Source organism: Phaethon aethereus (assembly GCF_964289735.1).
Source record: "Phaethon aethereus genome assembly, chromosome: 2".
Classification (NCBI taxonomy): domain Eukaryota; kingdom Metazoa; phylum Chordata; class Aves; order Phaethontiformes; family Phaethontidae; genus Phaethon; species Phaethon aethereus.
The window spans coordinates 69,822,245-69,840,785 of NC_138582.1; the positions used below are offsets into that span (position 1 = coordinate 69,822,245).

Sequence of the window (18,541 nt, forward strand, 5' to 3'; positions counted from 1 at the left end):
AGACATGAGTTTACCATCAAAATGACTATTTTGCTATTGGAATAAGAGAAATTTTTCCAGTATCTAACTGGTGAATTTATTTTAAGCTAAAGAAACCTTTTGTCATTACAAATAGTATCTCCCTTATGGGAATTTGTTGATGTAACTCCATTGGCAGAACCAAACTGGGACACGTAAAAGATGTGAACAAGGCTACAGAGTGACTTCTGAAGACTGCTTAGGCATCATCACAATCTTTTCTGATCTTCAGTGAATTGAGTTCTTCTTGTGCCCCAAAAATTACACCAAAAGAAGAAAAAAGCAGCAGATTATTTTTACATATACTTCTGAAAAGTGAAGAAGTTGTCTTCTGGGAAGATAAAGGAAAACAGCAAAGACAGATATGAATTCAGTAAAGACACTAGCCATGAATGAAGACTGGCAGTTGGTGACTAGCCCAGAGTCTGTCCTTTTCCATCCTTGGAACATCACTGATAATGCACATACTCCTAAAAGGCATATTGATTCTGTTACAGTTATCTGATATTCTAAATTTCTCATACACTATCCTCTAGATACTTCAGTTTTCAGACATAAGAGAAGATCCTCTAATGTCAAACTCACAGAAGAAAACTTGGGCTAGACCAAAGGCCCAGCATCACGTCTGAACGAGGACTTGGTCAGATGTAATACTTAGGAAAAGTAAGAAACTAGGCTCATGTAGGCTGATCTGTCCGGATGGAGCCCCAGCTTCCCGTGCTTTTTGGCCATACTGTCGTGGTGCTGTTAGACCATTCCCCCACAGCACGTTCAAGTCCATATTCCGTGTTGATTTATCCCACTTCTCTCGGTGTTGGGAGGTGTCGGGGTGGCACGGGGGGTGACAGTGACAGACCTTTGTGGCAGAAAGGAGGCAATCATTGGCAACACCGGGTGCTAGCAGCCCCCCGCAATGGTGCTCCCTCCAGTTGCCTGGGAAAGCACCTTCCCCGAGGTGGTGGCCTAAGGCTGCGAGGACCAACCCCACAAAACCCTGCAGCATGGGCCCACAGCGCCCTTGCACCCGCAGGCATGATGCGCACCTCCAAACCCCTCTGACACAAGCAGCGCCCAGGGCCCTCCTGTTTACCAGACGCAAGCAGCAGCAGGTTATCTGTCAGATGAGTAAACGTCCTGTGTCACAGAGGAATCCCCCACCCAAATCCATCTTGGAAAAGCCTTCACTTTGCCCGCAATCAGGGTCAGAGCCAGCTTTGTTCCCACAGCAACCAAGGCAACTCCTACAACATGCCCCAGCTTTTTGGCAGAGCCCGACCTCCTTCTCCCGGAGCCCCGACTCCCAGCCTGGCAGGGCACGCCGAGAAGGGGGTTGCTGCGCGACCCGACTGCTGCGCAGCCATCCTCGGCAGCTCCGGTCAGCGCTCCTCGGCTGAAGCACACTTTGACGGCTGGATCCATGCATTTTTCTGCCAGGCGTCATCTGTTCCCGTAGCAGCTAACATTTCTGGCTGTATCTTGCGTGTGATCAAGCACAGTTTGCTTCCTCTCATACCCACTGGAAAAAGCCGTGCCAAGCTGCGACGTTTTTGTGTCAGGTTCCAGCACTGCTGACAGCCAGCATTCATGAACAGGCGGGCACACGGGGAGATAAAGGCCAGGCCGGAGTGGTTTAGGGTCCAAAGCGTTCCCTGTGCTGCACAGAGAGCCTCCCCTGGATGCCTGCTCGCTTTCCGCTGCTTCTCTCCCTCAGCCCCCTTCCCCACACAGCCACGTAGAGCTGTCTTCTCTTTCCACCACAGGCATTCCAGCTTTTCAGTTCAACTTCGATTATTTCGGGATATCCCAGGTGCTATTTGGGGTCAGGAAGCACAGGACAGCTGTAGGCAGCCACATCTCCGTTTCCTCTCCCTTTCCATGCTCTCTGTGGCAGGGGAGTCCACTCACACTTCAGCCTGGCCTCTGCTCCAGGGCCTTCTGGGCGCGTGGAGTTGAGCGTTTGGAGGCAGAGTGGCTGTCTTGAAGGTCCTGCTGAGACTCCTGCGCAGCCTGGGGGGTAGCAGATAGCCTCCGTAGCCATTGGGAACTGCCAAAATTCTTGAGCCTGTGAAGCCACGTGGCTGAAACAGTTCATAGCCCATCCACATAGTGTAATGCCCTCTAATGATCCCATTTCTTTGGGCCAGTCGCCATGCAGGTAATACTGGAATGATAGTGCAGGATTTATCTTTTTTGATTTTGTTTTAATTTCTTGGGCAGGGAGGGCAATAAATATATCAGTAAGTCAAAAAATAAAAATGTAACACATGGGATTCTCTAAGCTGCTGTGATCTCATCTTTTGTCTTAAAAAAATAGAGGTGCTCAGACAAAATTCAGATCACTCCGCTGGGGCCCTGGTCATTGCTTCGCTGCAAATTCCTGTGATTTCTGTGACGGTTATTTTAGGACATCATAACACACCGTAATATTAAATACACCCTAAGCTCCGCAACTTCATTTGAGCATGATTCTTTATCAGAGAGCGGCTTTACAGGTGACGGAAACAGGTCAGAAATGGGTACTAACAACATCACCTCCAAGATGCAGTTCGGCTTTTTCCTGGCACGTGTGGAATCTCTTTCTATCCACGAAAAAACCCAAACCAAACCAAAACCAGAAAAGTTTTCAAGGTGCGATAAAGATTAAAAATCTCCCCCCTACAAAAAAACCCCAACCAAACCCACACCCAACACCACCAAAACGAATTCCCGTTTCACTTATTTCTAAGCTCCTCCGCCCGGCCCGCCCCGCGGGGCTCCCTCACACCCGACCCGCGGCTGGAAGCCCAGAGCCGGGCCCGCCCCACGGGCACCCCGGCCCACCGTGGCTCCCCCAGACGCCACGGCCACCGATCCGAGGCCGCGCCTCCCGCCTGAGGCCCCGCCCCCTCGGACGCCGCGCGGCGGGGGGAGGTCGTTGCTACGGGAGCTGCGCGAGGTCACGCACGCGGCGGTGAGGAAGATGGCGGCGCCCGTGGAAGTTTGTCATGTCGCCTGCTGCGCCAACCGGGCGGGCGGCGGTGTCGTCTCCTGGGGGCGGGGGGGACTCCTCGCCTTCGGCAGCTGCCGCGACGTCGTCCTCTACGAGCCGGCGGTGAGCTGAGGCGCTGTGGGGCGAGCCGGGGCCGGGGCCGGGGCCGGGGCCGGGGCCGGGGCCAGGGCCAGGGCCAGGGCCAGGAGCGCAGCCTCACGCTCGGTGCTTTCTTGCTCCCCCGCAGGCGAGGCGGGCGGCCGCCGCCCTCCGCGGCCACGCCGGCAGGGTGAACTGCGTGCGCTGGGTCCGCCGGCGGAACGGCGGTGAGTAGCGCGGTCTTTCCTCCCGCTTTCCTTGTTCCCTCGGCGCGGCGGGATCCACCGGGGCGGGGGCCGGGGCCGCTTCCCCCCGGGGCAGCGGGCGTTGCTGCCCTCCCCCTCGCTGAGAGGGTGAGGTGGGGGCGTCGGCAAGAGAAGGAGCTGCGGTCTAAACTATGAGGAGCTGAAAGAAGTAGGGAGCTGCAGTGCTTTCAGCGCATCTTCTTGCCTTAAGCCCAGCTTCCCGGTAGGGATTTTAGCAGGTGGCTCCGCAGGGATGTGACCCTCCTGATTCGGCTCTGGTAAGCGAGGGGATCCGGTCGAGTTGTCTTTTCCGGGCCCCGCAGCCAACGCCAGCCCGGGAGGCTGTTTTGCCTTGGGGCGGCGGTGGCTCTGACGGATGGGCGGCCGTGATGCTGCCGCTGCACTCTGTGGTAAGGGGTTGGAGTTTTGCGTTGTTTTGACTTTTTAAACCGATTTGCAGTGTTTTTTAAGAACTCTCATACTATAAAGCCATAGGTTGCATAGAGGTCATATCCATGAAAAAATAATCCTTTAAGATAAAAATGTTTGAGACCCGTATGAGGCTTTTGCTTGATAGTAATTCCAGGCTTTAAACTTAATGCGAATTTTTCAAAGGCACATGTTCTTGCCCTTGGGCATTTCTAGAAACTCGCTGACAAAGAGAAATGGGGCTGTTGATGAGATCGTTAATATAATATCATAGAATCTTTGGGTTGGAAGAGACCTGTAAAAGTCATCTAGCCCAACCCCCTGATATGGTTGCCTTTTGGGGGGGAAATTACTGAGATGAGAACATTCCTCTTTAATAGTGGAATAAACTGCCATCCTTTCAACAGGTTGCACTGAAATATTTTTTTTTTCTTAAAGCTTATTAAAATAAATTATTTTCAGGAACTTAGGAATTAAATTTTTGTGTGAAGCTTTGAATTCTGTTGTGTCAGATTTCTCTTACTGTATTTTCCTAGTCTCCAAAAAGACCAAACAAAAAAAGAAAATATTGAATTACACTACTGGATTTGAGAATCTTTTTTGAAAATAAATTCATCACATTCATACAGAACTCTAAATATTCCTGTGACTTTGTCTTAGAGAATACATTTTCTCTTAAGCTGTTTTGCACAGTGCAACTCATATTAGCCATACTTTATTTTGATAGATACTTTGCTTACAGTTGATATGTGGTATTTTGTGAATAGTTGTGTGTAATTGCTTATGTTGTGGACTGCTGTTATAAACCAAGTGCTCATGAAACTTAACAAAATGTAATTTTAGCTTCTGAAACGGAGTTAATTTCTGGTGGATCTGATAAACAACTCATTCTTTGGGAATGGAATCGAACAGGAACATGGAGTAATCAGGTAAGCAAGAATAACCTCTTTTTAAAGCTTCCTTCCCTCTCCAGTTTCTCACATACCACAAGTTATCTGTTTTGTCTGTATTTTTTTATTCATACCTCTTTGTTTTACCTTGACTATCAAACCTTGTGTGTATCTCCTTCAAATTGTTGGTATTCTGTCATGCTATGTTTTACTTAAACTACAGAAAAGAAGAAACAAAGTTTAATCTTTTTCAAATCAGCCTTCATTAAGAAATTAGCTAACCAGTCATCAGGTGGATTTGTCTAGCATGTCTGAAAGATGCTGTTTGTATGTTCTTGAGTCATCAGCTTTCTGATCTTATGCAGCACTTTTCTTTAAGCTGCCTTAATATCTTCAAACCTCATAAGGTTCATTTTTAGTTGATGTTTCCTGTACCCTTCTTCCTCATTTCTTTATAGCCATTTCTAGTGATTTCCAGTCAATCTGTGTAACAGTACAGTGTTTGTATATAGGTAGTCTTACCAGAATGATACACAAGTTAGGGTAGGTATTTAAAAAAAAAAATCTGTGCAACAATGGAGTTTTGTCAGTGAAAATGAGAAAATTGAGGAGATGTGCTAATTTATTTTTTGTACTGTAAAAATGTAAGGCAAAAGATCGAGCATAGTGTAAAAAAACCTTCAGACTGCACTGAAATTTAGATAAAAAATTAGACTATCTTCTTCATCTGACTTAAAATCTTACATATTAGGTGTTGATTTGTGACTGGCTGTGTGGGTAACCCATTTCATAGGCTGCCTCAAACTAGATTAGACTTGGCATTTTGAAGTGTATGAGAATCCATATGAGGGGGAAGTGCACCTAGGGTAGTTGTTACCATGCATGTTTGATGGGGGAATGTTCTCAAATAATTTCTCATCCTGATCTATTGTAACTGTTAACATATTTATTTAAAATACTTTACAGATTTCTTTATGAACTTCTGCTGATGAGGTGCACGGCCTTATGGCAGTCTTTGGAAAAAAAAAAATGTGGCTAAATGTGCACATTTTAATGGAAGTTTTAAACTAGTGTAAATTCTTAAAAACAGGCAGAGTTCTATATATCAGATCAATCGAAAATTATTACCGGGGCCTACCATGCCATATTTTGGAAGGAGATGTGAAAGGCGTTTATGACATTCGGATAAATGCTGGACGACTTCTGGTCACAGAATTAAAAGCTGCTCGTTTTGCTGTTTGTGTTTGTGAGGAACAGATTACAAAGTGAATCACCTGTATTCATTCATTAAGAAAGTAGGTACTTAAGTCTAAATTTACAGTTTTTGTCTTTCATGTCGGTATTTTGAAGCGGTAAAAAGCTGGTTTGATTTGCAAGAACACACTAAACATTGCTGCTAGAGCTGCTGTAGCTGCTGCTTATTCCATTGTATTCTCTGCTCTGTCTCCTTCACTAAGGTTCTCTGAACTTTTATGAGATATTCCTAAAGGTGAGGGGCAAGAGAAGGAGAAAAAGGAAGGAAAATTTCTTTTCGTAACTTCTGTACTATTTCCAGCTTTCCTTAATGAATAGTGAGGTTTGTATAGTGTACACAGGAAAATTTAATTCTGTTCAGCTTTGAAGAAAGTCTTATCAAGTTAATAGTCATTACTGCTGTATCCCTTCTCTGTGGTTTCCTGGAATATGCTATAGCTAAAGCACAGCTTGGCAGATACTCTGCCATCACAGGCGTACAATTCGTTTTTAGTATTAAATAATTGTATTCCTTAAAATGGCTTTAAAAACTCTCTCAGATAAGTTGCTGGAATTTAAAACTTTGTAAAACTTTCCAATGTCTTCAGCTTGTGAAAAGCATTCCTCTCAAAGGCCATACTGAAGCTGTTTGTGCTGTGGATGCTGCCTACCAGTCAGACGAACCTGATTTAAATCTGCTAATAGCTTCTGCAGCTTCTGACTCTACTGTGAGAATCTGGTCTCAGCATGGCTCAGAAGGTAACTTTAACATTAGGGACAACATACAGGCTTAATAAAAATGGTGAATGCTTATCCATTGAAGTACTTGGCTAAATATTAACATCTTTTAATGCAACTACATTGATTTTCTTCAAACTTTGGTACATCAAACCACTGTATTGCGCTTTGAAAGCTGAGGCTTATAGTAGTTTAACAGCTTTGGGTTGGATTTGTTCTGCAGAATGATTTATCTTTGTTTTTCATTAGTGATGTGTTGTCTGAATTTACTTGTTTCTTTTTAATATGTATTTGGAATCTGATAATCTGAACCATCATTTTGCCCTGTAATGTGGGGGCAGACTAGTTGTAGGTGTGCGTGAAGTACAATTACTTACTAAAATGATTAATGCTGGCATTAGAAGGCTGAGTTAAAACTAGTCACTTGTTCGTTACTATTGACTTGAGTCCAGTGAAGTTTGTGATAATAGGATCTTGACCTTCTGGTGAACTAGGCCCTTGCACGGACACATGGGAGAACAGCTCCTTGAAATACATAAGAAATAAATAGGATGGATAATCTAGATTTAAAGTATTGTTTCCTACTTGAGTTGTACTGACTGCATCTCTCAAGCTGCTTTCTTCCTTATGTGGTGTACTTAAGGATTTCACATTGTCCTGCCTACATGAGGGAAACAGGTGGGAGTTGCCAGTCTTCAGTCCCGTGTTCTGGAAGGCATTTCTCATGCTCCCAAAGAACACCATGAAGCCCGGTCCTTTCCTTTTTGTCTTGCTGTTGTGGATTCCAGTGATGGAAGGACCAATTCTGCTTCTGTAGAGAGGATTTCCTGCTATCCTGTTGGTAACTCTGATCTTGATGGCTTACCAGTTTAACTGCTTCTTGGATCTCAGGGGTGTTTGCAGGTTTTTGCTTCTCTCTCTCTTCTCTTGTAGCAAATGGATTCGGTTTTAGCTTCCTGTGTAGTGAATGCTGTTGCCACAGCATATAATTTGCAATATTTATCACTTCTGATGTGTTACCACAGTGAAGCTGTACAATTTTAATACTCAGTGGAGAATAGTGACTTATATTCTAACTCGGCTGACTCTGGATGAATTTCTGTGGCCCCACAGAAGATAACATTATTATTTAGGCTTCTGAAAAATGTAGAAGTTTTTCAGCTCCTTAAAATAAGATTGAATGAGAAATTTTAACTACATAATTGTCCTGGTTTTGGCTGGGGTAGAGGTAATTTTCTTCCTAATAGCTGGTACAATTCTGTGTTTTGGATTAGTATGAGAATAATGTTGACAACACACTGATGTTTTTAGTTGTTGCTAAGTAGTTGTAGTGTTTATACTCTGGCTGAGGACTTTTCAGCTTCCTATGCTCTGCCAGTGGGGAGGTGCACAAGAAGCTGGGAAGGGGGCACAGCCGGGACAGCTGACCCAGGCTGGCCAAAGGGATATTCCCTGCTGTATGACGTCATGCTCGGTATATAAACTGGCATTGGCTGGAGGGCAGGAATTGCTGCTTGGGGACAGGCTGTCAATCACCAGGTGGTGAGCAGTTGTTGTATTGTGCATCACTTGGTTTTGTCTGTTCCTTTATCAGTAATATTATTATTTCCTCTTTCTTTGCTGTCCTATTAAACTGTTTTTATCTCAACCCATGAGTTTTCTTCTGATTCCCTCCCCCATCCCACCTGGGCAGGGGGAAGCAAGCAAGCGGCTGTGTGGTGCTTAGTTGCCATGTGGGGCTAAACCATAACAGTAATGTAATGCAGGAAATGACAGTGTAACTGTAATACTTACCGTGAGTGAGATCAGCACTGTCTGTTCTTGTTTTCCAGCTAAATGCATTGAAATTCTGCAGTTTGGAAATGGGTTTGTTATGGATGTCTGCTTATCCTTCTTGCCTGGTAGCAATGGTAAGTACAGCTGCACATCTTGAATATCAATGCAGAAAATGTAAAATCTAAGAAATTCCCCAAATAGATTTTCATTTGACTGACTCCAGAACTTTGTGCCATATTTTTTGTTTCCTATGGAATCAGCCTAAGCTGCTGCTTGTATCTAAAGATTTTCACTGAACTCTTCTTGACAACGAGAAAAATACTGGCTGATTACAGTGTCTTCAAAATGATGTTCAATGGAGTTCTTTAGTTGGACGATTGAGACAGAGAGCTTAAAAAGGGGGTAACAGGGCTGTAAGTGAACAGGATAGGATGATGCTGTTAGTTTCACCCGCTCCTTGTGCTGCTGCTGCGTATGTTTGTTCTTGTTGTTTGGATTGAAGGGCAAGATCCAGAAAAAGAATCTGCAGGCCTGCATCAAAAAGTACAGATTAATGAGCAGTGTTTATCACCTGCTCAGTCTTAAATGTGAAAAAATTGAGATGCTGAACAAATTTAACCTTGACTGTTCGGTATTGTTTATATGGTTTTCTGTACACAAGCATAATACACTTACCATAAATATTCAGATTTTGTAGCCTGCCACAGATACATTCTTCTGTTGCAAATCTGTAGAAGCTTTTTTTTAAAAAAAAAAACTAAATGCATCCTCAGGCCAGATACATTTGTTGAATTAGGTTTGTGTTTAAGTATCATTAGTGCCTTTAACCTGGATGGAGGAGTGACAGGCTCCCAAGAGAAAAAGTACTAAAGTTTCTTACTGTATCTAGAGTTTTCAACTATTCGCTGAATGTCTTCCATGCTGATGTGGTATTTGATTGTATGCCTCCAGAGCAGTTATACAGAAACTTATTTTATTCTTTGGCTTGTGATAATTCTGGGAGATAACGCATCTTGATAGAGCTTTCTTATCCCATTGGGAAATACTAATGTCTGTTTCCAGAGTGTGTCTGATACCAAAAGCAGCATTTACACCACTGAAGAACTTTAAACCTCTCTCTCTATTTTTCCTGTAAATATACTAACAGGTGGTTGTTGAGATGAAGTTAAAAAGCTTGAGGGTAAATTAAAATCATTACCTCCAGTGTGTATTTTTGTTAGAAGTGAAGTGCCTGTGGTGCCAATTTAATGAGTATAAAGTTCGTATTGCAAATCAATAGATTATTTCTTCATTTATGATACTGTACAGGTAGGAAATTCTCACTGTAACACTCTAGAGTAGTGCATCTGTTTAGTGTTGAAATCATGTTGTATTTAAAAGAAATGACCATTCATTTTGGAAAACCTTAAATGAAGATTATCATATTGATTCCTAAAACTAAAAGCTTCTGAAACTACAGTTGCATGGAGTGCTTGAAACTTCTTTAAATAGTGGAATATCAAGCATTTGCTTTGCTGTCAAAATCTCCCAGAGTCCCTAAAACTCAGTGTTGCTTAAAGTTGCATTCAGAGCAGGACAATCCTTTAATATGGTCTCTTATTATCCCAATTAAAATTAGTTATCCAAAACAACACAGTGCTCATAACCTGAAATATAAATACAAAATTACTTTTTGAAAGTTGTAAACTACTCTCCTGAGCAAGGAGCATTTACAGTAACCTCTAATTTCACCAAGCAAAGAAATTTAAAGCTCGTGTTGAAAGCAGTTTCATATGTAATAGATGCTTTAACTTTCAAAAGACACTGAAGTTCATGATGCCTGGTATTTTTACTGATTGTCCTTGAAAATAAATGATTTTAAAAAAGAAGGACCATTTTTGTGAAAAGTCAAATGGGGAAAGCCAATAGACTGCTCCTAAAAACCTGAACAATCATTTGCAGCTGGAGTATAGCTTAAGCACTTTACTGGCAGCCTCTTAACTAGTTAAGGAGTTTCTTTACAGTTGTTTTTTGAGTCTTGAAGAGCTTTGTGCTGTTTTGTTTAGCTGGTTGCTTTTTGCTTCGCAGTGTCTGCAGAAACTGCTTCCGAAATGCTGGCAATAAGATTTACTATTTTACAGATCTTGATTAGCTGTTGTCATATTCTGTGATTCTTACTACCACCTGGGTAGTTGTGGTGCCATAGCTTGGCCTTTGACAAATAAGAATCATGTCCTCAGAACTGAATTGCAACAGGTGAAAAAAAGAGAGAGCAAACTTGAGAAAGCCTTGCCCATCACACTGTCCTCATTGCAATTGGACCACAGTTTCCAGCTTATCTTTTCTATTTCCTTTGCAGAACTTTGTCTCAATCAGATCCAAATTCTAGTACTCTAGAGCATTTATGTGAGAAACTATATACTAGTCTGTTTTTGCCAGTTATATATTTCTTGATGGAACTTTTTGAGTGAAAGTATTCATACTTGTCTGATACAGCAACTAGATCATAATTCACTTTTTGTTTTTACTAGTCAAACTTTTATTCCATTGAGTAAATATGCAATTACGCTAATGGCCCATAAAATCTGTTTCTCAGGAAAGAATGATACTGGCTCCAGGAACACGTGATGTACTGTATTTATGGAAGAAAGCCTCACTCTTGCCCAATTTCTGTGGGCCTGAAGACCAGGTCTTCTTTCAAAACAGCTCATTACCTGCAGTGCAGAGCAGTCTTTTTTGTCCACATGTAAAGCAAGGAGGAGATGGAGGTGAAATGTGACTTGGAGGTTGGAGAGAAGCAGCAAGTGGTGGAGATGTGAGAATGTGAAATGTGATTTTGGAAGTGCCAGAGGAACAGCAGATAACTAGGCACAGATTTGGTACAGGCAGAAAGAGGAAATTAGCATAGAGCATAAACTTATAATGAATATTCAAGTCAATTTTTGGTCTATCCATTGTAAAGATAAATTTAACTCTGTAAAGGGGTGGCATTTAGTTTTTTTTTAAAGGAAGTAGTTGACTTTAGTGAAATTTAGTGTTCTGTTTTCTATCCAGACTTGGGAAATGCTAATGTCTACCCCGGTAACTTATTTCTTCATAACTTTCTAATTAATTAATTTCCTTTTACTACTTCAGTCCCTAGCAGTACTACTTCATCCTTACGACCCAGAAAGAGTGGAGTCTTTTTCCCCACCATCTTCTGTGGGAGAGATGAACTAATACACTACCTAACTTCTCTTGTTTTCCTGTTAGACATAACTTTGTCTGGTTTGATTCCATAGACTTACGTTTTCTGCACACTTTCTAGATAGCTGGTAGAAGTAATATACTCAATACTTGAGTAGGTGTATAATAATGCTCATTGCTTTCATATCCTTGTGTACAGTGAGTGATGGTCTGTCTTCCTTTTTTGGTCTGTCTCTATTTGCTGTATGATAATTATGCTTACTCCATCTGTATACTTACTTCAGTTGATTTAGGAACTTGAACTGTATTAGTTCTGAGCCATTTTGTTTTGCTGCTTGCTCCTTTTGTATTTAGAGCAAATGCCTGTTGATATCAATAAAATAAACATAATTAAATAAAAATTTCTAATACTTGAACTTCCTACGGATATATGAGCTTGAAGGAAGCTACTCTAGCATCTTAAGTATTTCTAGATACTATTTACATGCCAAAATAACTTCTAAGTTTTGTGTTCTTGAGATACTAGTTAATTTCAAATAGCATTAGGTATCTAATTTAGAAAACACAAAAACGTGGTATTATGCTTGCCTCTGTATTAATATAAAAATCAATATAGCATCAATAAATATATTACTCATATTTTTTCATATTCTAGAATGTTAGATTTTGTGACTTGAGTAATGAAGACTTTTTTTTTTTTTTTTTTTTCAGTGCCAATACTGGCTTGTGGTGGTGATGACTGCAAAATAAGTTTGTTTATACAGCAGAACGGTCAGGTAATTACAGGTTTTGTCTCTTGCTCAGAACATTACTTGGTGGTTCTGCTTCTTTTCTTTTCATATGTGCTGCTGATTTTTTTGATGTTCTTCAATAGCTACTGTCTCTCTAGATAGCCATCACATACAACTGCCTCTGTTCAAATAGTTCATCCATTTTTTTAGGCAATGATGAAATGCACATACAGAATGTTGACATTGGATTCAGTGCATAAAAGTGTTAGTTTTTCTTTTTTTTTTCCCTTGTGTGAAGATAGCCTGTGTTTCCATTCCCACTGACTTAATATAGCTATGAGAGTCCTTCTTTATTGGGTATCCATGCATTGAACAGTTCATATGGAAATGATGTGATTTTCGGTCTATAAATTCTTGTAATGAAACTGATATGATTTCTACCTATGGAACTGTATGTTTGTTGCTAAGTATGCCCTTTGTGCTGAATGCTTGTGAATGTCGAAAGAAGTATTTGAAGGAGTATCTGATCTTCTAAAAGAACACACATTTTTCCTGTATTGTTTGGAAGCTGGAAATCTTTAGTGTTTCATACAAATAAAGGTTCCTTTCGAGCGGTAGAAAGAGATTCTGTCCTCTTGCATCTGTTCAGGAGTTTTGTTAGACTCTAAAGCATGTGTTGAATGACTGTTTTCCAAAACAGAAGTCAGTGTTACTTCTTTCTATCAGTCCCGTAAAGAAAACCCTCAAACCACAAACCTGCCCCCAATGCGCCAATGAATGTACCATTCAGAAACCCCTGCTGAAACTGATACATATATATAGGAACCACTTACTCTTCTGGATTTGTTCAGATAGAGTCTGCTTAGAGATTAAAGAATGGATACTCCTTTTTGCTTTTTGAGAGATAAAGATTTTGCTTTTTTTTGTAGATAATTTTGCCAGTTCATAGTGCTGTATACATATAAGTTTTTTGTTTTTTTTATTCGTCAGTAAAATAAATACTTCATCCTTTATCTGCTATGTTCCCTGTTTGTTTAACCGCTAAGCGGGAAAGAAGGGTTGCTTTCTTTCTTTTTTTTTCTATATAGCTCATGAGTTAAATCGGTTTAATGACATTCTCTGGGAATTGGCACTTGTGATTCTCAGTGTGCTGAAGAAAGACTTTTATCTCAGGGGCTGCGCACTTCATTTTTCTCATTCAAAATCTGGAACTTGTTTTCTTGTATGGTTTAGATTAACAAATAATATGCAGTTTGACTGCCAAAAATGTTCAGAGATACGTAACTTATTTTGCCAGTTGTTGACCAATCTTGTGAATATAAGAACATTCTCAGCCACTCTTAAATGCGGTCAATGTGTGGAGGATAAAGGAAGGTAACTGGAATAAAGAAGCTCTTATGGTCAGCCTTGTAAGCAAGTTTATGGTGCTGTCTTCTTTTGGAAGTAGGGAACTTTATTCATACAAGGGGCGAGGAACGTTCTGTTATTTAACACGGGTTATTTTTCACACCTTCAATTTTAGGATATATTTTCACCAGCTGTCCTGGCAGAGCTGGTGTTCAAAGTCTCTCTTTTTTAAATGAGGTGAGACTTCTGGTTGATGTCTGTCTTAACTTTCCACGACATCTCTTTTAACTAAGTAGACTGTACAGACCTCAGAGAGAAGGGCCCAAATTTGATTCCACGTGGAGTAAAAGTGCCTGTGTAGTGCATTACAGCTATTAACAGAATGCAAACATCCTTGTGAGCCTTCTGACATAAATTCCTTCCTAGCTGCTAAAAGGGAAGTTCTCCTCTTTAGTCAGGTTCTCTCAGATCTGCTGACACCTTTTTTTTTATGGATTATGTAGTACTTTCAAAGGCATTTGAAGGAAGTGTTACTGTCATCCTGCTGTTTTTTACTAGAACTCAGTGTAGAAGAGTGATTAAAATCTAAACTTCTGCATCATTCCCTCACTGGTTAGGGCCTATAGCTCTGTCCTATTTATTGTGACTCTTGGAAACCTCTTCTTTTAGTTAACCTTCTAAAAAAAGATTGTATGAACCCAAAGGTAGAATGTAAGTTCATAACAGGACGTTCTAATGAAACTTGGAGGCCCTGTTATACTCTGAGGGAGGATGAAGCATCTTCAGTTAGCTGATGCAGGTTGCCTTTGGTAACCTCATTAATTTTGCAGTTGAAAATATATTTATTCATAAAAACTGCTTAGTTATTGAAATTGAGTGGGCAGACTTCAAATCCTTTAGGGCTCTCTACCCATAGATCCCTTACGGTGTTAAGCAATAGAGAGAAAATGGAGTCTTTGCTTTTCTGAATTCTTGAAAGAGGGTATTGATTTATAAAAGTACCAAGGGAAAAACCTTTCAGAAACCATTATATATCTTCCTGCTTGAGATATTACAGCTTTATGGAGGGGGCGTAAGTAAACCAGAGGATCAAAATAAAGCTTTAAAATAAAACATTTCTATGTTGAGCTTGATTTCTGGGAGAAGGTTTTTGTGGTGCACGTTTGACTATGTTTCCCCCAAATAATTTGGCCGAATTGAAAAGTGGAATACGAGGTTCAAAGGCTCTTTCTAATTTGATGAGATTAACAGCTGGATAGAGGAGGGCTATCACATCTAGTGCCTGGTAGAGAAAAACTGAGAAGACTTGGACCTCTGTTGCCAAATTTGCCAAACAATACTACTGGCCTGGTCCTAAATGTCATGTACCCAAAATGTGGGCAGAGTTAGTTGTGCAGAGTGTACTAGGCATGTCCAGAGACAACCTGGCTTCACTAGTTCTGCTGCCTACAGAACAGCTTCATTCTTTACCTAAAAGAAAAGAGACCAGCTTGCTGCTATGCAAAAATCTTCAGAGATTAGTTAAGAGCCGTGGGAAAGCCTGTGAAGTATGTGACTTGGACCATGCGCCGTTGTTAGATTTAACTGTTGGTGCTGTAACTTCTTATGTATCCAGTGACGACCAAGGGAAAACTGAAATAGAGAAGAAGAAATATAAGACTATAGAAACAAAATCTGTAAAAATGAGAATGACAGAACAAAATACTTGTAAATATAACCTAGGCAATAACAAAAACTTTGACTGAATAATTTAAAAATAATGATCATGTGCATCTGCAAGAAGCTTTAAATTGATGCAGTTTTAGAACAGAATACATCTGAACAAACTGAATGTGTGATACCAAGAGGCACAGACTTCAAGGAAAATGGAAAAAACAATACAAAAAAACCCAAGCAGAAGGCAGGACAGCAACACTATTCTATGCTGAGTTTCAGTGGACAATTTGTATTCTTACAGGAAACAATGTCTTGAAAATTTTAAGTGAATGGTTGTTCTATAGCACAAAAGAACTGCATGCTTGACTTAAGCTTTCTAGGAACAACTTAGCCTTATTTGGGAAATGGCTTAGAAACCTGAGGTGGTATTAATAACCTCAAAGTAATTAGTTTTACTCTTTAAAGAGAAAACAAATGTCTGCTTTTCTTAATAGTTCTCTGATGTGACACAATGAGGGTAATTTAAAAAAACAACACCTTGAAATTAAAAATAGGAAAATGATTAGATGTATGTTTAAATTAATATCAAACTCAAGTTTCAGGTGATATGCACACTGTTTAACATAAAAGGAACCGTAAAAGACAAGAATGGTAGCAACAGTTCAGCCTGAACCAATCTTTCAGTTGACAATAAATTTACGAACTAACCTTGGTGAATGTAAAATACAGAGCGTTATGTCAAAGATCATATAAATAAATGAATAAATAGGTGTTTTATTTATTATCAGAAATACGAATTGCTGAAAAGATTTTTTTCATGTATTGCCAGAAACATGTAGTCTTCAGAAAAAAACTTTAGGTCGCTGTTTGATCTTGTTTCCTGGGCTGTTCTTGCCTTTATTTATGCATAACCGTTTGGGTGTTTAACATAAACTTCTATCTGGAATGCCACATCCAGAAGTGTCAGTGAGTGCAGAAATGACTAGCCAAATGAGGCTTAGGTAGCTGTGAGAACACATTTTTAAGACCAAAGCTTTCTGATTTGAAAGTTTCTGTTAAGCTATTATAGTCATGTATGTCATCTACAGATCATTCTGTAACAACTGTAAAACAAGGAGAAGCTGAGCAATGTTGTTTGATGGGAAGGTGATTTTGGAGAATATCAGGAATGTCGGACCAAAGGGAGAGGCACTGATTTCTGAATATGTTTTTTTCACACTTGTTTTTCATACTTATACAAATTTTCTCTCTGTGTGAGTTACTGTTGCTTACCATCTCCTCTGAAGCCGAAGACCAGAGATTTTGAGAAAGAACAGCAACACAATGAGAAAGGTGTGGGTTTTGTGTTTTGTTGGTTTGGTTTTTTTGGTGTTTTTTTTTTTTTCAGACTGGGAAAGAGAGCTCAGTTGCAAACTTGTATTGATAGCAGAGTCTATAATTTAATCTGAACTCTTAGTAGGCCTAGGTAAGTGATTTAGTAGAATATAATGCCAGAAATAACATGATAGTTACTCATACTAAACTATATTAACTTTTTAACTGTAGTGGTTATTTAAGACATTTAAAGTCAACTTGGGATCAAAAAATTCCATGGAAGTAGGGCTTTTTCTGGACAAAGAAAAATAGAAATGGTTTAAATGCTATTTAAACATTTAAACACTTGTGCCTTAATTGAATCAAAATAAAATGGTAATACTATATATGTTATGAATTAAAATATGCTACTAATGTAAGCTCTTAAAAGTTTGCATTCCTGTGTTCTTGAGCCTGCGTTCATGCAGAGTTTTCCATCAGCAGATACAGTTCTTGATGTATAGCTTCCTTAGAAACTTAGGCAATAAACTTAAGAAACAAGGAGTATTTCTAGCGACATAAGTAATTCTTATTAATAGTATTATTTTACAAATTAATTATTGAAATAATTTCTAAACATCTACTCCTCTTTTTACACTTGACTTTACCTGTATTCATTTTCCACTTCATCTGCAGTTGCATCCACTTCACACATGTAATGGAAATTATTTACCATGTCATACCTGCATTGTGTTATTCATTGTGTACCACCACAAGCCTGATAAACAAATTTTTGTCTGTATCATAGACTGTAGCCTCTCGAAGGTGAGCACCTTAAATTCTCATTCTTTCCTGCTTATACACGTGAAGTGCCATAATGTGACACGTTTACCCAACAGTGGTAAAGCCAAAAAGGCCTGCTTAGAATCTATCAGGAAATTACAACCCTTAGTAGCAGCTTATTTTTCCAGTTTCAAATTATAGAAGCTGTAAATATAAAAAACTTGAAAATCCAAAGCTAATTGCTAATATGTGCATGGTAATTAAGTGCATTTCTATGATGTAACGGGAATTTTTATTCAGTTTCAGAAAACGTTAATACTCTCTGGCCATGAAGATTGGATAAGAGGCATTGAATGGGCAGTCTGTGGTCAGTATGAAAGACAAATAAAGTGGAATACCTGACTGATACCTAAATGCAGACAAATAGGAGTTTTAGCAATTTGTCCTTCTCAATGTGCAAATGTTTGTATCTGCATGAGGAAGAGTTGGCTGCTTTTTCTAAAGGAGGAAAGTAGGGAGAAATAATACCTCCCCCCCCTTTTTTTTTTAATTTAAGAATAGGAGATTAATAGGAGAACCTACTCAGAAGTTAACTGATCAAATAGTCCTTGCAATGGCAAAAATAAAATAGAAGGAATTAGAGGATGCTACAATCCTGAAGAAAAAAAAGGAGGAAAGGAGTTCTTGAAGAGTATTGAGGCTGTCAGAACTTTGAGAGCGAAGGCCATAAGTAGTAGGAAAGTATAGGTACAGTATTTACCATGTCTTCCATGTCTTATAAGCAGGGAAATATCCATAGTGTGCTATAAACTAGTAGAGACTTTGAGATGGGAGAGTGAGTTAATGTTGAAATAAAACAGTAGTTTATGATACTGTGTACAACAGGCAAAATTAGGATAATGCTGTAGTGCATGTTTGGAAGGATGGTAGGTTGGTCATGGCAGTGGTTGCAATGAAAAAGCAATGAAAACATGGCTCTAATTAGTTTTATTTTTATTTTAAACCAAATAGGTGAAGACCTTTTCTTAGCAAGCTGTGCTCAGGATTGTTTGATAAGAATTTGGAAAGTGTGTGCAAAATCAAAGGAAATTCCAGAAACTGAAGATGATTCCATAAGACTGAAAGAGAATGTTTTTACTGTCAAAGGTAGGTAGCAGCTGTAAAATTCTC

The 18,541-nt window shown here is 40.0% G+C and overlaps 1 protein-coding gene across 1 annotated transcript in view; it reads left to right on the forward strand.

Annotated features, from left to right (window-relative positions):
• Nucleotides 1–2,977: 2,977 nt before the first annotated feature.
• The window catches only part of ELP2 (elongator acetyltransferase complex subunit 2), a gene marked incomplete at both ends in the record, with an annotated part of 38,705 nt that continues 23,141 nt past the window's right edge, over nucleotides 2,978–18,541 (forward strand). Inside the window, 8 exons of the mRNA XM_081996957.1 lie at nucleotides 2,978–3,109; nucleotides 3,234–3,312; nucleotides 4,603–4,688; nucleotides 6,491–6,641; nucleotides 8,453–8,530; nucleotides 12,273–12,337; nucleotides 17,672–17,738; nucleotides 18,383–18,517. Coding sequence (XP_081853083.1) covers nucleotides 2,978–3,109; nucleotides 3,234–3,312; nucleotides 4,603–4,688; nucleotides 6,491–6,641; nucleotides 8,453–8,530; nucleotides 12,273–12,337; nucleotides 17,672–17,738; nucleotides 18,383–18,517 — 793 coding nt within the window. The remainder of the gene's footprint in view (nucleotides 3,110–3,233; nucleotides 3,313–4,602; nucleotides 4,689–6,490; nucleotides 6,642–8,452; nucleotides 8,531–12,272; nucleotides 12,338–17,671; nucleotides 17,739–18,382; nucleotides 18,518–18,541) is intronic.